Source organism: Erythrolamprus reginae, chromosome 1 (assembly GCF_031021105.1).
Source record: "Erythrolamprus reginae isolate rEryReg1 chromosome 1, rEryReg1.hap1, whole genome shotgun sequence".
NCBI lineage: Eukaryota > Metazoa > Chordata > Lepidosauria > Squamata > Dipsadidae > Erythrolamprus > Erythrolamprus reginae.
The window spans coordinates 149595168-149616242 of record NC_091950.1 but is presented as its reverse complement, the minus strand read 5'-3'; the positions used below and the strand labels follow the sequence as shown (position 1 = coordinate 149616242).

The window sequence follows — 21075 nt, the reverse complement described above, 5'->3', positions numbered from 1 at the left end:
GGAAGACAAAAAGGATTCTATGTCTTTTAGTTGGATTTCTAATTTTACAGACAAAACGGTCTAAATTTCTCAACCAGGTGGCTTGAGGTGAACTGAATGAGGAAGTGATGCTCCTCCAATAATGTACAGGGGCTCAAAAGAATAGAACGGAATAGAAAAGAATTCTTTATTGGCCAAATGTCATTGGACATGCAAGGAATTTGTCTTTGGTGCATGTGCTCTCAGTGTACATAAAAGAAAAGATACATTTGTCAAGAATCATGATGAATCTTCATTTAATAACTGCTGGGATCCCTTCTATCGCTGGTTAGAAAAAAAAGAACAACCTGCCCAATAAATGTTAAGAACCTTATATATTTAAATAGATATATATCTATTAAAATATTAGATATAAGGGAATGAGCTACTGAGAATATTTCTAGTTCATAATTCCAATACAGATCTATCGTACACCCGCCCACCTTTCTTTTGTTCTCTTCTTTTTTTCTTTTTCTTTTTCTTTCTCTTTCTGTTTGTCTGTATGTTTTGTCTGCTTGTTTGTTTTGTCTGTTTCTGTTTACTGTTAAATGCATATTGTCTCTAGACCATAATTTGACATATAACTTTTGTTTTTAATCTTCCAATTACCCAATTCTCTTTTTTTCCCTTGTATCTCGACATGTCTACACTGTTATTTGTAATTAAATGTGTTTATTGTATTTATCCCTGTAAATAAAAACTTTATTAAAAAAAGAATCATGAGATACAATACTTAATGATTGTCATAGGGGTCAAATAAGCAATCAGGAAACAATCATTAATATAAATCATAAGGATACAGCAGGAAACAATACTAATATAAATCATAAGGATACAAGCAACAAGTTACAGTCACACAGTCCTAGGTAGGAGGAGATGGGTGATAGGAATGATATAAAAGCTGATAGTAATAGTAATGCTGCCTTGGTGAATAGTTCGACAGTGGTGAGGGAATTATTTGTTTAGCAGAGCGATGGCGTTCAGGAAAAACTGTTCTTGTGTCTAGTTGTCTTGGTGTGTAGACGTGGAGGCATGTTCAGGCTGGGAGCTTTACATATACCTGATGAAAGTGTTAAATGGGCAAGAATGGACTGGAAAAAACCCACTTTGTGGCTTGTACAAAAGAACAGGAAGATGCCTTTTATAGGCAAAGCCGCTTTCTCTCCCACATAGGGGCCCCAGGATCAAGCCGATCAGCTTTGTCACTAATAGAGCTGACACAGCTAGTTTTCCTCACTGGAGATTAGAGAATAGCATTTCAAAAAATAAGGATTCGTGAAAGAGGTAAATTCCTAATAGATCTGCCCTCTCCTATCTTTTTATGTGGCTGGGAATAGATTGACAGTGAAAAGACCTCCACGGATTGTTGTTTCCCAATTACATTATGTTCGATTAAATTATGATTGATGCTCCTGGGTGGGTGGGAAGGAAGTTAACCAAATTATGAGGGGGAAGAAGGAAGTAGGATGAGAAAAAACAGTGGGATTTTTCTGGGGAACTCTGGTTTTTCTTAAAGCGAGCAGAAATCAATTCAGGAAGGATAAAAAGAAACTCCCAGGATAATCACAGTAGTTAATGGAATTAATTGCTATCCTGTTGTCTAGTTTAGGTCCCTTTAACAGGGATTGGCTTATTCATGATCAATGTTTATTGCAAGCTGTTTAATCAGAAGTATGACAAAAATGTGTAATCGTAGCCTAATTTTGAGATAACAAATGTACTGTACTGTATTGTTGTGATAAGAAGCCTTTTCTTCCATCATGCTTGTTTTAAGTGTTTTGGGTATACAGTATTTGTGTGGGGACTGTATGCAAGGAGAGAGATGGGTGTGTTCCCCATCCTACCAGTCATTTATAATCAAAATAGAACTAACATTTTGTACTGCATCTGTGCTTGGTTTTAAGTTTGATGCTCTGAAGGTGATTTGGTAAAATTAGATAAGGATAAGACTGCATTATTGTGAGGCCAGGCTTTGATATACAACACAAACACAAAGGAATGACCAAAATTTTGCAATCAAGGACTTTTCTTCCATTGCCAAAACTGCTATAAAATAGGTTCCCTAAATAATTACTCTCAACTTCAATTGAAATTTTCTTAAGTAATGAACTTTATTCTACCCTTTGGGCACTGTACAAAATTATGTGAATTAAGACTCATATTTGCATGAATATTAGGCTTAAAAAAACTTCAGTAGTCCCCATCATATACAACATCTGAAGCACAATTCAGATGAATGCTTTTTAATGCATTTTTAGCATAACATTCAGTCTCTGATACATCTCTCTCCCTCCCTCTCTCTTGCTTTCTCTCTCTCTCTGTCTCTCCCTCACTTCCTCCCTCCCTCTCTCTCTAGCTCTCTCTTTCCCTCTCTCTCTCTCCCTCTCCCTCTCTTTTTTCTCTCTCTCTCCCTCCCTCTCTCTCCTTCTCTCTCTCAACCACAGAGACTTTCTGACTTTTTTAAGGCTTTCACTGCTGAATCAGACCAAAGATTTATCTTAGATATCCTATTTCTCATAATAAATAACAAGAAAATGAAGGAAAGATTATGAGCAGACAGGGACATTTCATGCACAGCATTAATTATAATTAATAGTTGTTGACAGCTTAATTTTCCAAGAACATGCCCTATTACAGCCATCTAACTTGTGAATTCTGTGATCTTACATGAGAAGGAGTTTTCTTTTGCCTGAATCTTCCATTACTTAGTTTGATATTGGGTTCTGTGTCTATTTCCTTATTGAACCAGAATTATCAGGATAACTTTTCTATACATTACATACACACATCCTTCTTTTTAAGGATATGCATGTGTAATGTATTGAAAAGTTAAGTAATACAGTATACTGAAAAACCTTGAAAAGGTTATGTATCGAAAAGCTTTATGCATTTGACAGAAGCCATTTTTATAACACTAACCAAACTAAAGAACATTCTGTTAGAATCTGAATGTGGTAATTCCAGAATGCCAATAATTAACTATTAAAAGTCCCTTATTGCTTAACAGCTTATTTATTTTTGTAAATCTTAACCAAAATGCAGAATTCTGTTTGGAGGAACACCCTGAGCTTTCTGAGGAGCACAGTACTCTTCAAGAATGACCATGGAATCTTAGTTCTTCAAGGAATATGGGTTTCTTCCTCAAAGGGTAGAAAATACCTTTCAGAAGGAAGCTTAATTCCTAAGTATACTCAGAAGTATCATTTTTGTTTGTATTTTTCATAACAACAACAACAATAACAACAGAGTTGGAAGGGACCTTGGAAGTCATCTAGTCCAACCCCCTGCTTAGGCAGAAAACCCTACACTACTTCAGACAGATGGTTATGCAACATCTGCTTTAAAACTTCCAGTGTTGGGACATTCACAACTTCTGGAGGCAAGCTGTTCCACTGACCAACCGTTCTGACTGTCATGAAATTTCATGTCCTCCCTGGTCTTTCTTTTCATTAAACTTCTATGCCGCCCTGAGTCCTTCAGGATTGGGCAGCATAGAAGTCAAATGAATGAATGAATGAATGAATGAATGAATGAATGAATGAATAAATAAATAAATAAATAAATAAATAAATAAATAAATAAATAAACTAGCCATGCCCAGTTCCTGCAACTGTTCTTCATATGTTTTAGCTTCCAGTCCCCTAATCATCTTTGTTGCTCTTCTCTGCACTTTTTCTAGAATCTCAATATCCTTCTTGCATCCTGGCGACCAAAACTGAATGCAGTATTCCAAGTGTGGCCTTACCAAGGCCTTATAAAGTGGTATTAACAGTTCACATGATCTTGATTCTATCCCTCTGTTAATGCAGCTTAGAACTATGTTGGCTTTTTGGGCAGCTGCTGCACACTGCTGGTTCATATTTAAATGGTTGTCCACTAGGACTCCAAGATCCCTCTCACAATTACTACTATTGAGCAGTGTACTACATATATTGTACTTAGGCATTTTGTTTTTCTTGCCTGAATGTAGAACCTTACTTTTTTTCACCATTGAATTTCATTTTATTAGGTAGCACCCAATGTTCAAGTCTGCCAAGATCCTTCTGTATTTTGCACCTATCTTCTGGAATGTTGGCTATTCCTGCCAGTTTGGTGTCATCTGCCAATTTGATGAGTTCCCCATTTATCCCCTCATCCAAATCACTGGTGAAGATGTTGAAGAGTACTGGGCCTAAATCAGAGCCTTGGGGTATCCACTGCATACAGTGGCACCTCTACCTAAGAACTCCTTTACTTACAAAATTTTCTAGATAAGAACCAGGTGTACAAGATTTTTTTGCCTCTTCTCAAGAAGCACTTTCCACTTACCAACCCGAGCCTCCAAAACTGTAACCGGAAAAGGCAGGGAGAAGCCTCTGTGGGGCCTCTCTAGGAATCTCCTAGGAGGAAACAGGCCCGGAAAAGGCAGGGAGAAGCCTCTGTGGGGTCTCTCTAGGAATCTCCTAGGAGGAAACAGGCCCGGAAAAGGCAGGGAGAAGCCTCTGTGGGGCCTCTCTAGGAATCTCCTAGGAGGAAACAGGCCCGGAAAAGGCAGGGAGAAGCCTCTGTGGGGTCTCTCTAGGAATCTCCATCCTCCCTGTGGTTTTCCCAATCGCACACATTATTTGCTTTTACATTGATTCCTATGGGGAAAATTGTTTCTTACAAACTTTTCTACTTAAGACCCCGGTCATGGAACGGATTAAGTTCATAAGTAGAGATACCACTGTACTTCGCTCCATGTAGATATAGATGTAGATGTAAATGTAGATGTAGCTGATGATCATTATCATCATCGTCATTATCATTATTAAAAATAATAGAGCAACTTGTTTTGTGAGAATAATCATGGGAGACAGGAATAAACCCATAGGCAATGGTCTGCAAAGAGAACTCTGTATCTGAAGCAGGAATGGGGTTGGAGACTCCATCTCAAACATGACTGACTCTCTCTAATTCTCCGGCATGTAAAGGCAGGGGAGGTGGAAGCCGCGGGATTTTGTTACTCTGACCTTACAATAAAGGTAGTAACAGTATTCTTGGCTTTGGTTTCCTAATCTGGATTGTGTAGAAAGTTTGACAACATTGCATTCATTCTTCTTTCTGTTTTAAGAAATGCATAGTTTTGATACAAGGTTGTGATGGAAACTATGCCTCAACCGTTTAGCACACAGTGCTTTTCCCTGTATCCTTATTTAGCTCTCTGTGTACGGGCCTTATCAACAGCTCATGACTGATGGAAATTCCAAATCGGCTGTGGGAGTCAAATGTTGAGGCACAAAGTTCAAGGAACTTAATTTGCTGATTCATTCCTTACCCATGCAGCCGATTTAGAATAAGGAGAAAGCATACGGTTTCCAGTTCTATGAATCCATAAATGTTATCCATGATAAAGCACTTTGATCATTGTTAATGATTTATTTTCAAGAGCGGTTTTTGTATTTCACAGGGGGTCCAGCAAACCTGGAAAACAGGGAAATCAGGGAATTATCAGGGAAATCGGTGGTTCGGGAAATATCAGGGATTTGTTTGTTTGTTTGTTTGTTTGTTTGTTTATTTACTTACTTACTTGCTTGCTTGCTTGCTTGCTTGCTTGCTTGCTTGCTTGCTTGCTTGCTTATTTATTTATTTATTTATTTATTTATTTATTTGATTTGATTTGTACGCCGCCCCTCTCCGTAGACTCAGGGCGGCTAACAACAGTAATAAAAAACATCATATAAATCCAATATTAAAACAACTAAAAAACCCTTATTGTAAAACCAAACATCCCTACAAACAAACATAACATGCATAAATTGTAAAGGCCTTGGGGGAAAAGAATATCTCAATTCCCCCATGCCTGACAGCAGAGGTAGGTTTTAAGGAGCTTACGAAAGGCAAGGAGGGTGGGGGAAATTCTAATCTCCGGGGGAAGTTGGTTCCAGAGGGCCAGGGCTGCCACAGAGAAGGCTTTTCCCCTGGGCCCCGCCAAACAAAATTGTTTTGTTGACGGGACCCGGAGAAGGCCCACTCTGTGGGACCTAACCGGTTGCTGGGATTCATGCGGCAGAAGGCGGTCTCGTAGATACCCTGGTCCGGTGCCATGAAGGGCTTTATAGGTGATGACCAACACTTTGAATTGTGCCCGGAAACTGATCAGCAACCAATGCAGACTGCGGAGTGTTGGTGTTACATGGGCATTTTTGGGAAAGCCAAAAATTATCAGGATATTCGTGAAAAAGACAGAATAAATCAGAGGGTAAAAAACCAAACTGTATTAAAATGTTTAAAAGTCAGGGGAAAATCATGTTTTTTTTAAAAAAAAAACAGATCGCGCTGCTTGGCAGAGTCAAGCAAAAATGAGCATAACTGTGGCAACAAGTTGCTTCCTCAGCTGCTGATATTTCTCCACGGCTTAGCTGTTTGGTTGTGACGTCATCTACGACTGCACCTTAACTAGATTGCAGGTTACAGGGAAATATCAGGGAATTTCAAAATGCTTTCCCCCTGGACACCCTGATTTCAGCTGTTTTTGAAACAATGCAAATCAATAGTACTTTGCCTTTGGATTAGCATTAATAAGACATACACCCTCTCTTATTAATAAGACATAGCCACCCTGAGTTCACAAGGAGAAGGGCAGCCTATGAATGAATGAATGAATGAAAGAAAGAAAGAATGAAAGAAAGAATGAAAAGAAAGAAAGAAAGAATGAATGAATGAATGAATGAATGAATGAATGAATCTGGATATTGTCATAGTTGAATCTTAACAATCCCACTTCTGTTAACCAAAATGACCATTACAAAAATATTAAATGTTAAGATAACTCCGTTTCTGTTATGTACTGCCGTATGGAGTATATATTTGCATAGCCGTCGTTGATTCTAGAGGCAGGAGAAATGAACTGTTGTCATTGGCCAGCAGGCTTCAGGGAAGCCCTTAAAAGCAGCTTTCCTGCAGCCTGCCGGTGTTCACATTGCACTCAGCTTAGGAGAAATAAAGGTGCTCAACTGTTCCTACGTCTCGCTCTTCATTCTCGCATGAATCTAACAATTCCTGTTCCTACAACTTGTCCATTAGGTAGATCAAATATCTTGTTGTAATCAATGAGATTTAAAATTGTGGAGGGTTTGAGATGCATATGACTACTGTTCTCTTAAGAACCTTTATATATAAATATTGTAAGATTACCCTACTATACTGTATCAGAATTCATTGTACATGGTTAACTTGTCTGTTGCAATCTCAATTCCAGGTTTGCATATAGCCTGATAAGAGTTTTCAGACCAGGCTGAGAAAGAAAATTAGATAGTGGATCTCTGTCAAAGAGAAAGTTAAAACTATATTATTAAGTTATTCTCATTCAAAGTGTGTATTTGTCAGCCCCATGACATAGATCAGACCAAGAAACAAATTCCATGGAAGTCTGAAACTGTTTTTATTAACATGACTGTTGTAACCGAATTTTACAATTTTGATTATTCTTCATTTCCCCTTTTATGATTATCCAAAACAGGGGATTGCGGATGAGGGAGATGGTGGTTAAAAAAATTGATATTTAAATAAGCAAATAAAGAAAGAAAATTTGAAATACTGAAGGATATTTTTGAAAAATTGAATCAAATCTAAAAATCCAATATGTCAACAGCGATAATGGCTTCTATGAATAGACTGTGCCCAAAAGATATTTTGGAAAAGATGGCAGAAAAGAAACAAGTTTTATCTGTTAAATCACAGACAGAATTGTTGCAGAAAGTGGATGTAAAAATGATTGGGAAGAAGAATAACATAGGAAAAAATGTTTTGTTGGACATACAAAAAGAAACCAGTTGATGCTTTAAAAATGAAAACGGAATTACAAATAATACACAAGGGAGTGACCAAGATAATTCTTTTGTATAGAATGTATAAAAAGGGTTTGCGAAAGTTTGGATCAATCTTGTGAGGAGGGGTGAAACAGAAATGAAAAGAAGTCACTTGAATGGATGAATGATTAAGACTAAAATGAAGGAGTATGACATTTGTTTATCTGAACAATAGGCTGGTATTTCTGGCATAGGTATTTCTGGCATAGGTTATTTCTGAATAGGTATTTGTTATTTCTGGAATCCTTAAAGAATTTGCTTAGATCAGGACTGAAATGACAATGCTTTGTCATTTGTTTACAGAGAAGAGATGACATAAGGCATGAAAAGATCTTTAGTTGTAAATTTAGAAGTGAAAAGTTACTAAAACTGTTTATACTTGTGATGAAAGTTAAAAATCACACACACACACACACATACACATACACACACACACGGTATATATCTTTTTTTCTTTATTTTTTTTTTACTTTTCCTTCTTTTTTCTTTTCTCAAAATTTCTTTCTTTGCATTCTTTTTTTTTAGTTTGCATTTGTTTTTACTACTGCAGTTATAGTCTTCAATAAAATATATTTTAATATTACATAATGCGAGAATACTTTTAACCAGTGGTGAAATCTACCTACCTTCTGTTCTGCCTGGCTATTGCAATTAGCAACCCAATACTGGTGCCAATGTCAGGTCTGATTTTTGACCCTCTGCACATGCGCAGAAGGCTTTATGCATGTGCAGAGGTTAAAAACCAGGAAGTGATGACGTCAGGGCAGGTTGGCAGAGCCTTGTGCTGCCATTGCTTACCCGTTCTCCGAACCACCCACCACCGCTATCGGTTCACCCAAACCGGAGTGAACCGACAGCATTTCACCACTGCCTTTAATACTAGATAGGTGAATAAAAATGCCAAATCCAGTCTGAACATCTTGCTGACTGAACAAGGAACTGAAATAATATACATGTACAGTTTCTAGCTGAGGTTTCCAACAATTCTAAATAAACCAGACTCATGTGAGTCAGATGGAGTTACCACAATAGTGAAGAAAGGTTTTCTAACTAAACTAACTACACTGCTCAAAAAGATTTATTGATTTATTGATTTATTGATTTATTGATTTATTGATTTATTGATTTATTGATTTATTGATTTGTTTGTTTGTTTGTTTGTTTGTTTATTAGATTTATATGCCACCCCTCTCCAAAGACTCGGAGCTGCTCACAACAAGAAACAATACAACTCCAATGATTAAAACAAATTTAAAACCCTTAATATAAAAAACAATCCTACAGACCATACATAAAGTGGAAATGGTCCAAGGGAATCAGTTTCCCCATGCCTGACAACAGAAGTGGGTTTTGAGGAGTTTACGAAAGGCAAGGAGGGCGGGGGCAGTCCTAATCTCCGGGGGAAGTTGATTCCAGAGGGTCAGGGCCACCACAGAGAAGGCTCTTCCCCTGGGTCCTGCCAGATGACATTGTTTCGTCAAAGCGACCCGAGAAGGCCAACTCTATGGGACCTAACCGGTCGCTGGGATTCGTGCGGCAGAAGGCGGTCCTGGAGATATTCTGGTCCGATGCCATGAAGGGCTTTATAGGTCATAACCAACACTTTGAATTGTGACTGGAAACTGATCGGCAACCAATGCAGACTGCGGAGTGTTGGTGTGACATGGGCAGACGTGGGGAAGTCCATGATTGCTCTCGCAGCTGCATTCTGCACAATCTGAAGTTTCCAAACACTCTTCAAAGGTAGCCCCATGTAGAGAGCATTATAGTAGTTGAGCCTCGAGGTGATGAGGTCATGAGTGACTCTGAGCAGTGAGTCCCGGTCCAAGTAGGGCCGCAACTGGTGCACCAGGCAAACCTGGGCCAACGCCCCCCTCACCACAGCTGAAAGATGGTTCTCTAATGTAAGCTGTGGATCGAGGAGGACGCCCAAGTTGCAGACCCTCTCTGAGGGCGTCAATAACCCCCCCCCCGGGTAATGGATGGACAGATGGAATTGACCTTGGGAGGCAAGACCCACAGCCACTCTGTCTTATCAGGGTTGAGTTTGATAAAGGGGACACTCAAAGAACACATTGTATATCTGAATGAATGAGATATTCTCATTGAATACTTTGTTCTGTACAAAGTTGAATGTGCACAACAGCATGTGAAATTGATTGTCAATCAGTGTTGCTTCCCAAGTGGACAGTTTGATTTCACAGAAGTTTGATTTACTTGGAGTTATATTGTGTTGTTTAAGTGTTCCTTTTATTTTTTTGAGCAGTATAAATGTTGCATTGTCTGCTTAGAGCTCATGATCAACCAAGAATACTTACCTGATACTGTATATCATCCTTTGACTCTAAATCGGCTTCTGGTGATTCCATGTAGTTAGAGGTTGGAAGGGACCTTACAGGTCATCTAGTCCAGCGTTTCCCAACCGTAGCAACTTGAAGACATTTGGACTTCAACTCCCAGAATTCCCCAGCCAGCATTTGCTGGCTGCGGAATTCTGGGAGTTGAAGTCCAAATATCTTCAAGTTGCCACGGTTGGGAAACACTGATCTAGTCCAACCCCCACCCCACAAACATACACTCAAACAGGAGTCCCTACACCATTTCAGGCAGATGGCAGTCCAATTTCCTCTTGTAAGTCTCAAGGGGCGGAGTTCCCACAACTTCCGCAGGCAAGCTGTTCCACTAGTTGATCGCCCTCACTGTCAGAAAGTTCCTCCTTATTTCCAGACTGAATCTCTCCTTGGTCAGTTTCCATCCATTATTCTTTGTCTGGCCTTCCGGTGCCTTGGAAAACAGCCCGACTCCCTCTTCTTTGTGGAAGCCCCTCAAATATTGGAACATTGTTATCATGTCTCCCCTGGTCCTTTTCTTCGCCAGACTAGCCATGCCCAGTTCCTGCAACCACTCTTCATATGTTTCAGTTTCCAGTCCCCTAATCATCCGGGTTGCTCTCCTCTGCACTTTCTCCAGAGTTTCAATGTCCTTTTTGTAGTGTGGTGACCAAAACTGGATGCAGTACTCTAGGCGTGGTCTAACTAAGGCTTTATTTAGGTTTTTGAGATCAATCAGAAAGCTACTGTCCCATATCAGAGCAAGTTAGGAGGCTGACTGCACCAAAGAGCAGAGTAACTCTAAACTTCTGTATGGGGTACACGCTGCCCAATTATTTATTTATTTATTTATTTATTTATTTATTTATTTTGTCCAATGCACAATGAGGGTTTTAGTGGGTACATATCTATATACACATAGTAGAATACATGATGAAGGTTATAGAGGAGATACTCATAGTAAATATATATCTAAGAAAGAATAGAAAAGAAGATATAGTAATAGAACATATCAATGAAAGAATAGAAGAAGAAATATAGGAATAGAAGAAAGGTATAGGAGATATAGGAGAGCAATAGGACAGGGGACAGAAGGCACTCTAGTGCACTTGTACTCGCCCCTTACTGACTTTTTAGGAATCTGGATAGGTCAACCATAGATAATCTAAGGGTAAAGTGTTGGGGATTTGGGGATGACACTATGGAGTCCGGTAATGAGTTCCATGCTTCGACAATTCGGTTACTGAAGTCATATTTTTTACAGTCAAGTTTGCAGCGGTTAATATTAAATTTAAATCTGTTGTGTGCTCTTGTGTTGTTGTGGTTGAAGCTGAAGTAGTCGCCAACAGGCAGGACGTTGCAGCATATGATCTTGTGGGCAATAGTTAGATCTTGTTTAAGGCATCTTAATGCTAAGCTTTCTAGGCCCAGGATTGAAAGTCTAGTCTCGTAGGACATTCTATTTTGAGTGGAGGAGTGAAGGGCTCTTCTGGTGAAGTATCTTTGGACATTTTCAAGGGTGTTAATGTCTGAGATGCGATATGGGTTCCAAACAGATGAGCTGTATTCAAGGATGGATCTGGCAAAAGTTTTGTAAGCTCTGGTAAGTAGTGTGAGATTGCCAGAGCAGAAGCTACGTAGGATTAGGTTTACAACTCTTGAAGCCTTCTTGGCTATATTGTTGCAGTGGGCTTTGGCACTTAAATCTTTTGTTATTAGTATACCGAGGTCTTTAACCGAGTGGGGATTATCTGTGATAATTTGATTATTCAGTTCGTATTTGGAGTTCAGATTCTTCTTCCCAATGTGTAGGACAGAGCATTTGCTAGTTGAGATTTGGAGTTGCCATGTGTTAGACCACTCAGAAACAGCGTCAAGGTCTTTTTGGAGAGTAGTTGCGTTATCGGTGGTGTTGAAGAGTTTTACATCATCGGCGAAGAGGACACAGTTGCTTGTGATGTAATCACAAAGGTCATTGATGTAGGGAATGAAGAGCGTTGGTCCCAATACACTACCTTGGGGAACACCTCTTTTAACTGGGACGGGGGTGGATATGGTGCTTCCTATTTTGACCACTTGTTGTCTGTTTGACAGGAATGCTGTAATCCAGCTATGGAGGGATCCTGAGATGCCATAGGATTTAAGTTTTAGGAGTAGTTTGTTGTGGACCACTGAATCAAAGGCTTTGCAGAAGTCAATATAAATTGCATCTGTAGATTTCCCTTGATCTAGATGAGTTGTCCATATATTTTTGCAGTGGAGGAGCTACAGGTTGCAGGATAGTTTTTTTCCGAAACCAAATTGTTTGTTAGAGAGCAAATTATTAGTTTCTAGATGGAGAGTAATTGATTTGTTTATAATTGATTCCATGACTTTGCATGGGACGCAGCATAGTGAAATTGGTCTGTAGTTATGGACAAGAGAGGGGTATACTTTTTTGAAGATGGGGATGACCATTGCTTTCGAACATAGTTTAGGAAGTGTGCTGGTTCTGAAGGATTTTTCAAAAATTATGCTTAGTGGTTCAGCTATGGCAGAAGAGAGCTTTTTTAGGAAGTAAGCACATAGACCATCTGGTCCGACTGATAGAGAAGGTTTAAGGTCACATAATGCTTTTTCAACTTGGTCTTCAGTGAAGTCTACTTGGGTTAAGTCGTTGAGGGAGTTTGAGGTGCAATTAGCTGAAATAAATCCCGTATTTAGGCAGCAGTAAGGTTTTTCAGAGGCCGCCCTGTTTGTATTTCTTGTAAACACTTCCTCTAACAACAGACCCTTGCTGGCTCCAGTGAATGTTATGGTGTGTTTTTCCATCATGTTCAGGTCCAATCTATGTTAATGCAGAAAAGTTGCTCTAGTTCATTTCTGCCTGTAGGGAATACTTGCCTAATCACTACAGTTCCAGTCCAAGATAACAAGAACCAAAAGCAGAAACTGAAAGTATACCAGGATGTTCAAGAGAAAAACAGTAATGCAACAAATGGGACAAAGGGGAAACTTTTTCTTTCTCTTCTCCCACTTCCTCAAAGGCTCTAGAACTGTTTAATATCCCTTGCTTCTCTGGAAGCTCTCTCGTTTATTTATTTTATTTATTTTATTTATTTTATTTATTTTATTTATTTTATTTATTTTATTTATTTTATTTATTTTATTTATTTTATTTATTTTATTTATTTTATTTATTTTATTTATTTTATTTATTTTATTTATTTTATTTATTTTATTTATTTTATTTATTTTATTTATTTTATTTATTTTATTTATTTTATTTATTTTATTTATTTTATTTATTTTATTTATTTTATTTATTTTATTTATTTTATTTATTTTATTTTATTTATTTATTTACTTACTTACTTACTTACTTACTTACTTACTTACTTACTTACTTATTGGATTTGTATGCCGCCCCTCTCTGCAGACTCATGTTCTGCTAGTAAAACATCTAGTCACAGCTGAATCAAAATTTGCTTGGTATGTATGTGTATATGATTGTTTAGTTTGACTAGCGGTTTTTTATTATTAGTTTAATACTGTTACTGGGGTTACTGCTTTTATTATTTAACATTTGACTTATTGTAATATTGTGTTGTATTATTTATTGTTGTAAGCCGCCCTGTCCCACGGGATTGGGCGGCATATAAATCAATTAAATTAAATTAAAATTATGTTGCTAAGTGTTGACATTTCTTAACTTTTTTCCATTGTACGACTTTTCTTGCCACAGGCATTAAGTGAATTGTTGCAGTCACCGTTCCCCGTATGCTGCACGCGTGCACGCCCCAAAATACCCCGCGCGCACCCTTTTCCATGGGCGCGCGCTCCCCATCCCCCTGCCAGCCCGCAAGGGGGGGCGGGGGCAGGGAGGTGCAGCAGGAGGAGGAAAGGGAGCCGCGGCCACCCCTGCCTCCCCACGGTGCCTCCGGCCAAATGCGCCCCTGGCTTCTCAGTCCTGCCCCCCGCCCGCCCAATCCGCCCCCTCTCCTCCTCCACCACCTCCTGCCTTGGGGCGCAACTTCTCTCACGGCGGTGGCGGCTGGGGGACGAAAGCACTGCCAGCCAAGGGGCTACGAGAGAGGGCTTTCTCCACGGGCTTCGGGAATGCCCGCCCCGCCCCTCTCGCAGCTCCTTCGGTGGGAGCACTGTCATCCCAGACTTCCAGCAAGGGGGCTAGTAGAGGCAGGGGAGGCGTTCCCGAAGCGCTCGGAGAAAGCGCTCTCGCATCCCCCTCGCCATCGGTGCCTCCGTTCCGGAGCTCCACCTCACAGTTGATCACCCTGCCGCCGGCTACTGCCCAATGCCGCTGCTAAGAGAGAGAGAGAAAGGGGGGGGAGAGAGATAGCAAGAGAGAGAAGAGAAAGAAAGCAATAGAGAGAGAGAAAGAAAACAAGAGAGAAAGAGAGAGAGAGATGAAAGGGGGGAGAGAGAGCTAGCAAGGGAGAGAAGAGAAAGAAAGCAATAGAGATAGAAAGAAAGAGTGAGAAAGAAAGCAATAGAGAGAGAGAAAGAGAGAGAGAGAGAGAAAAAAAGAGAGAGAGCAAGAGGGGGAAAGAGAAAGAGAGAGAAATTACTCTTGATTTAAAACATATGGTAAAAAGCACCCAAATAATAACAGAGAAAAAAAACCCCAGCCGTTTGTGTGTGTGTGTGTGTGTGTGTGAACTCTTGAACCATTTCCAATAGTTCACCTCTAATTGGAAATGGTTCAAGAGTTCACACACACACACACACACACACACACACACACGGGGAGAGGAGACAGGGATGGAAAAAGAGAAGATAATAATAGTAATAGATTTTGGTTTTGTTTTATTATTAATTTCTTTTAATAAAAAAAGAAGGGAATTTTTTTCTTATTTTTTTATGTATTTATTTATTTATTTTTCTATGCCGACCAGTCCCAAAGGGACTGTCACTCAGACACTATACTTTTCCGCCCACACCGGAAAAAAATTAGAGGGAACATTGGTTGCAGTCATTGTTAAATAAGTCACTAGTAAGGTGGCTCCCCATTGACTTGGCTTGTCAGAATGTCGTAAAATAGTGGTTCTCCACCCTGGTGTCTCCTGATCCCTTTGGGGGTCGAACGGCCATTTCACAGGGGTCGCCTGAGCTAGAGCTAGGGAATTTGATGGTGTTATCCAATAAGGAAATTTCCAGTATATAGACAGATAGATATTGAAATATTAGTTTCTGACTTTTATTAATGTTTTTCATACTAAGTTAGTTTAAATAATGGGAAATTGAGGATAAGATTATTTAAATGGAAAATGAAATTTAGGATGTTCCTTAAAATGTTTTATACTATATGAGAAGGAAATGGTATGTATTGTGATTCCTAGGCATTGATGCTGTGTTTTTTTATTTATGTATGTTGTATTGTATGGTGGAGGGGGGGAAATTATACCCCCACCCCACCAGAAAAGAATGACCGTTTCACAGGGGTCACCTAAGACCATGGGAAAATACAAATTTCCCATGGTGTTAGGAACAAAAGCTTCTATTCTGGCGCCTTGGAACATATTTTTACAATCCGACCAATCAGGCGTTTACAGTGGGTGTGTCCCTCTGACCTACCTGCCAACCAGCTTAAAGCTCTGTTGGGAGAATTGGTGCTAGACTTATGGTTGGGGGTCACCACAACATGAGGAACTGTATTAAGGGGTCGTGGCATTAGAAAGGTTGAGAACCACTGTACGTAAAAGGTGATCAAATGACCCTGGGACACTGCAACTGTCATAAATATGAACCCATGGCCAAGCATTTGAATTCTGATGATGAGACCCATGGGGAAACTGCAATAGTTGTGAGGGAAATGGTCATGTCACTTTTTTTCCACTTTTTTTTTCTTTTGAAAGATCACTAAATGAATGATATAGTCTGGAGGACAGACTACAAAGTCTGGAAGACAGAAGGGAAAGGGGGGACATGATCAAAACATTTAAATACGTTAAAGGGTTAAATAAGGTTCAGGAGAGAAGTGTTTTTAATAGGAAAGTGAATACAAAAACAAGGGGGCACAATCTGAGGTTAGTTGGAGGAAAGATTAGAAGTAACGTGAGAAAATATTATTTTACTGAAAGAGTAGTAGATGCTTGGAACAAACTTCCAGCAGACGAGGTTGGTAAATCCATAGTGACTGAATTTAAACATGCCTGGGATAAACATATATCCATCCTAAGATAAAATACAGGAAATAGTATAAGGGCAGACTAGATGGACCATGAGGTCTTTTTCCGCCGTCAGTCTTCTATGTTTCTATGATTGTAAGTCAAGCACTATCTATATGCTAGGAAAAGTGGTAAATAATTCTGGGTTTGATCTCTTATCACCGGAGGACAGAAAAGCCAAGGAAATGCCTTGAATGTTTCTTCTTTCTTGCAGATACCCTGAGCATGACTGAACTGGCCTGATCTGTTGGTTTCTTCAGAAATCTTGGACGGGTTCCTTGGAACAGGACGCTATCCTTTTACTGTGAGCTTCCCCACAAGACTCTCTGAAGCTATTCAGTAAGCCCCTGCCAAGACAAACCACAAAGTGCCTAGCAGATCTTTAGGCAAACCTAGGTTAACCAAGATCACCTCCTTACCAAAGGTGAAGGAGTTATTGCAGCTCTTTTGGCAATTCCATTGTTTTGTTTCCCAGTCGTTGTTCTGTTGAGAATAAACAATGGTGGAAAATAAAACCCCAAATTGGCTGTCATATGTAAAGAATAGAAACTACCTTTGAAGTGTGTTCGGAAACTTCAAATAGTGCAAAATGCAGTCGCGCGAGCGGTTATGGGCCTTCCAAGGCATGCCCATATCTCATCTTCACTCCACGAACTGCATTGGCTGTCGATTGGTTTCCGGACACAATTCAAAGTGTTGGTTGTTATTATTATTATTATCATTATTATTATTATTATTATTATTATTATTATTATTATTATTTATTACATTTGTATGCCGCCCCTCTCCGTAGACCTATAAAGCCCTACATGGCATAGGACCAGATTATCTCCGAGACCACCTTCTGCCGCATGAATCCCAGCGTCCAGTGAGGTCCCACAGAGTTGGTCTCCTCAGTGTCCCATCGGCCAAATAATGCCGATGGACCTAGTGGAAGAGCCTTCTCTATGGGGGGCCCGGCCCTCTGGAATCAGCTCCCCCCCAGAGATTCGCACTGCCCCCACTCTCCTTGCCTTCTGAAAGAGTTTAAAACTCATCTTTGTCCCCAGGCCTGGGGTCATTAGATCTTCTCCCTGACCAACGAGTGTTTTTAGTGCAATTTTATTGGGTGAATGTTAATGAATGTTTTTAAAGTGTTTTAGGATTTTTAAATATTTTTTAGCTGTATTAATTGGATCTATTGTATTGTTATGTCTTATATATGCTGTGAGCTGCCCCGAGTCAGACAGCAAAGGCTCTACTTTTTAAAACCCAGAATTAATTTATTCTATTTATTGTACACAGAGCAGGTCTCTTCCAATGGTGAAATTTTTTTTACCACCAGTTCTGTGGCTGTGGTTTGGTGGGCATGGCAGGGGAAGGATACTGAAAAATCTCCATTCCCACCCCACTCTGTGGCCAACCAGAGGTGGTATTTGCTAATTCTCCAAAATACTCAAAATTTCTGCTACCGGTTCTCCAGAACCTGTCGAAACCTGCTGGGTTTCACCCCTGGTCTCCTCTGAACAAATAGAATGAAGTGCGTGCAGGGATCTTTTTTGCTAGTTGATCCCCAAGCTTGACCAAGTTTTATCTTTCTCTAAATGCAGCTTGAGGCACGGGCGTGTTATTTTAGCACCTGACGTATAAAATTACAAAGGTACCTTTTTAAATACCAGAGACCAAAACTGTCCCTAAAGTAAAACAAAACAAGATAGATTGCAATTTGATCATGATGCTCAAGTTTTTCTACTGAGACAATGCTTCTCCATGCCAAACACTGTGTGTAAAAGAAAAAATCACACTGTTGCTTTCCTTTTGGACCCACTTCTCCTTTTACGTTATTGTGAAATTCAGGAGTGACCAAAATGAGTTCATAGTTAAACGCCTTCCTCTCCACCATTTGTTACTGAATTCTAGGGCGTGGGATGACTCCTCTTCAGCTTTTTTTCATTTGTGAATATCTTGCACTGCTTTTGATCCGAAGATAACTTTTGGCAGGACAAAATTTTAAATGGGATCACAGGATGCAGGTAGATTTCACCAAATTGTACTCTTTTTTTTTTTCAATGATAAAAAACGTTCCTCTTTTACTTTAAAAAAAAAAGATATTTATTTCTTCCATAGACATGTATTTGATTTGTTTATTTATTCAGAAGAAGGAATATGTAAGCCAGTGCAGCATTAGCATGATTTCTAGAAAACAGCTTACATTTTAAAATGCTTCATCTATTGTACTTTTTTGATTTATATCAAGTAACGTTACAGGTTGTAATCTTTGTACGATTGCTGTGAATAAGCCTTATTTAATTCAGTGGGACTTAATTCTGGGATGTAGGATTTATTTTATTGGGATCACTCAGCTCTGCAAAAACCCATTTTTAGTGTAATTCTATAGCTTTTAAATGTCTGCCTATAGCTGTAAAAATCACCAAAGCATGCTAAGAAAACGAACAAAAAAGAAATGTAACAATAGGACTGTGAAAGATTTTCTGCCTAACATATAATACAGATTTGTAAAGCTCCCATAACTTTAAGCTATGCTATAATTATGCATTTTTCAATACAGTAATCACACGAGTTGCAGAAACAGAACTGAAATTCTTGAGAGGTGATTACATTCTGAAATCTTGAAGACATTCAATGCCTTTAATCAGCAGCCGTAACCGATTGCTGGTTAATACAGCTTGTTTTGGATATAGTACCAATGTTGATATTTAAAGGATACTTACAGAAGAGGAGGCAACCAGGATGTCTGAAAGCCAATTATTTTTACCCTTTTTTTGGATTCCATTCCAGTGTGTTTCCTTTGTTTCCTAACAGAAGAAAAAAGGACCGTACACTCAAAACTTCCTTTGCTGAATTACAGGCTGAAGGAGTTAAATTGTCCCGTTTTCCTTCTATCAAAATACCATGCTTCACCCTAGAGAGATGGGACATTGTACCACTCGAAACGTTGTTTTAAGAGTTACAATTCAGTTAATCCAAGTCAGCGCCTCCAAATCTTATGGCCGGTGACTACAGTGGAACCCCGACATAAGAGCTGCTCTACTTAAGAGCAACTCGAGATAAGAGCTGGGAGGGGAGAGATATTTTTGTTCTACTTACAAGCCCAAATTCGAGATACAAGCGCCAAGGAGCTGTATCCTGAAGCCAAACGCTAACTTCCGCGTTCGGCTTCAGGAGACAGCTGCGAAGCGGCGCGCGTGTTTTAAAAGGTTGCAGCCGGCCTGGGGGGCTCGGGGGGGTGCTTGCAGCTTTCTTTCTTGCTCTTTTTCTTTCTCTCTTTTACCTTCCCTTCCTCTATTTCTTCTTTTCTTTCTCCTTCCCACCTTCTTCCCTCCCTCCCTCCCTCCGCTCATTCCTCTCTTACTCTCCCCTTTCATAAGTTTCCTTGCTTCCTTCCTCTGTTCCTGTCCCTTCCCCCTTTCTTTCTTTCTTTCTTTCTTTCTTTCTTTCTTTCTTGCTCTTTTTCTTTCTCTCTTTTACCTTCCCTTCCTCTATTTCTTCTTTTCTTTCTCCTTCCCACCTTCTTCCCTCCCTCCCTCCCTTCACTCATTCCTCTCTTACTCTCCCCTTTCATAAGTTTCCTTGCTTCCTTCCTCTGTTCCTGTCCCTTCCCTCTTTCCTTCCTTCCTTCCCACCCTCCGTCCATTCATTCACCCATTCCTCTCTTGATCGCTTAAAGCCGGTCCCTGGTGCAAAAAGGGTTGGGGACCTCTGTCCTACAGGATTGGGTGGCAGAGAAGTTGAACATATGTAAATTTAAAAGTTTAAGAAAGTTTACAAGTTAAGTGAAAGAAACTTCATTATTCATTTATATGTACATGTACATTTCTTCATTAAAAACATGTCTTTCTGCATAATTTAGACTAACTTTGTGAGTTTTTTGAGGGCTGGAACCAATTAAAATTATTTACATTAATTCCTATGGGGAAAAGTCGTTCGAGATAAGAGCTGCTCGACTTAAGAGCCCAGGTCCGGAACGAATTAAACTCGTATCTCGAGGTACCACTGTACATTTACCCATCATATTAACTCACACTTGGTTAACACAATAGATTTCCATGATGTGTGCTTTCATGCTGAAACCAGCAGGTGGCAGTAGAAGGACTTCTCTTTTTAATCTCTGAAGTTTGTTTATTTATTTATTTATTTATTTATTTATTTATTTATTTTGTCCAATATACAATGAGACTTTAGTGAATATATATCAATATACACATAGTAAAATACATGATGAAGGTTATAGAGGAGATACTCATAGTAAAATATATCTAAGAAATAATAGAAAAGAAGATATAGGAATAGAATATATCAATGAAAGAATAGAAGAAGAGATATAGGAGATATAGGAGAGTAATAGGACAGGGGACGGAAGGCACTCTAGTGCACTTGTACTCGCCCCTTACTGACCTCTTAGGAATCTGGATAGGTCAACCGTAGATAATCTAAGGGTAAAGTGTTGGGGGTTTGGAGATGACACTATGGAGTCCGATAATGAGTTCCACGCTTCGGCAACTCGGTTACTGAAGTCATATTTTTTACAGTCCAAGCCAAGCAACCAAATTGAAACCATTAATGTGTTGCTCAGAACTTCTCACCGCAGCAGTGATTTCAAAATCCAAAACATTAGATTCAGTACTGGGTAGCTACCCGGTATGCGCCACACTGCGCACCAGTAGCAGAAATGGAGGTGTGCACGCAGCTCTGCGTTTCTGGCGTGCGCATGTGTCCCAGCAAGATTTTGCT

The 21075-nt window shown here is 39.5% G+C and overlaps 1 protein-coding gene across 1 annotated transcript in view; it reads left to right on the top strand.

Moving 5' to 3' along the window:
• Window positions 1-18253: 18253 nt before the first annotated feature.
• SLC11A1 (solute carrier family 11 member 1) overlaps window positions 18254-21075 on the top strand; it is a 71437-nt gene continuing 68615 nt past the window's right edge. Inside the window, exon 1 of the mRNA XM_070729594.1 lies at window positions 18254-18356. Within this exon, the coding sequence (XP_070585695.1) occupies window positions 18338-18356 (19 nt within the window). The 5' untranslated portion in view covers window positions 18254-18337. The remainder of the gene's footprint in view (window positions 18357-21075) is intronic.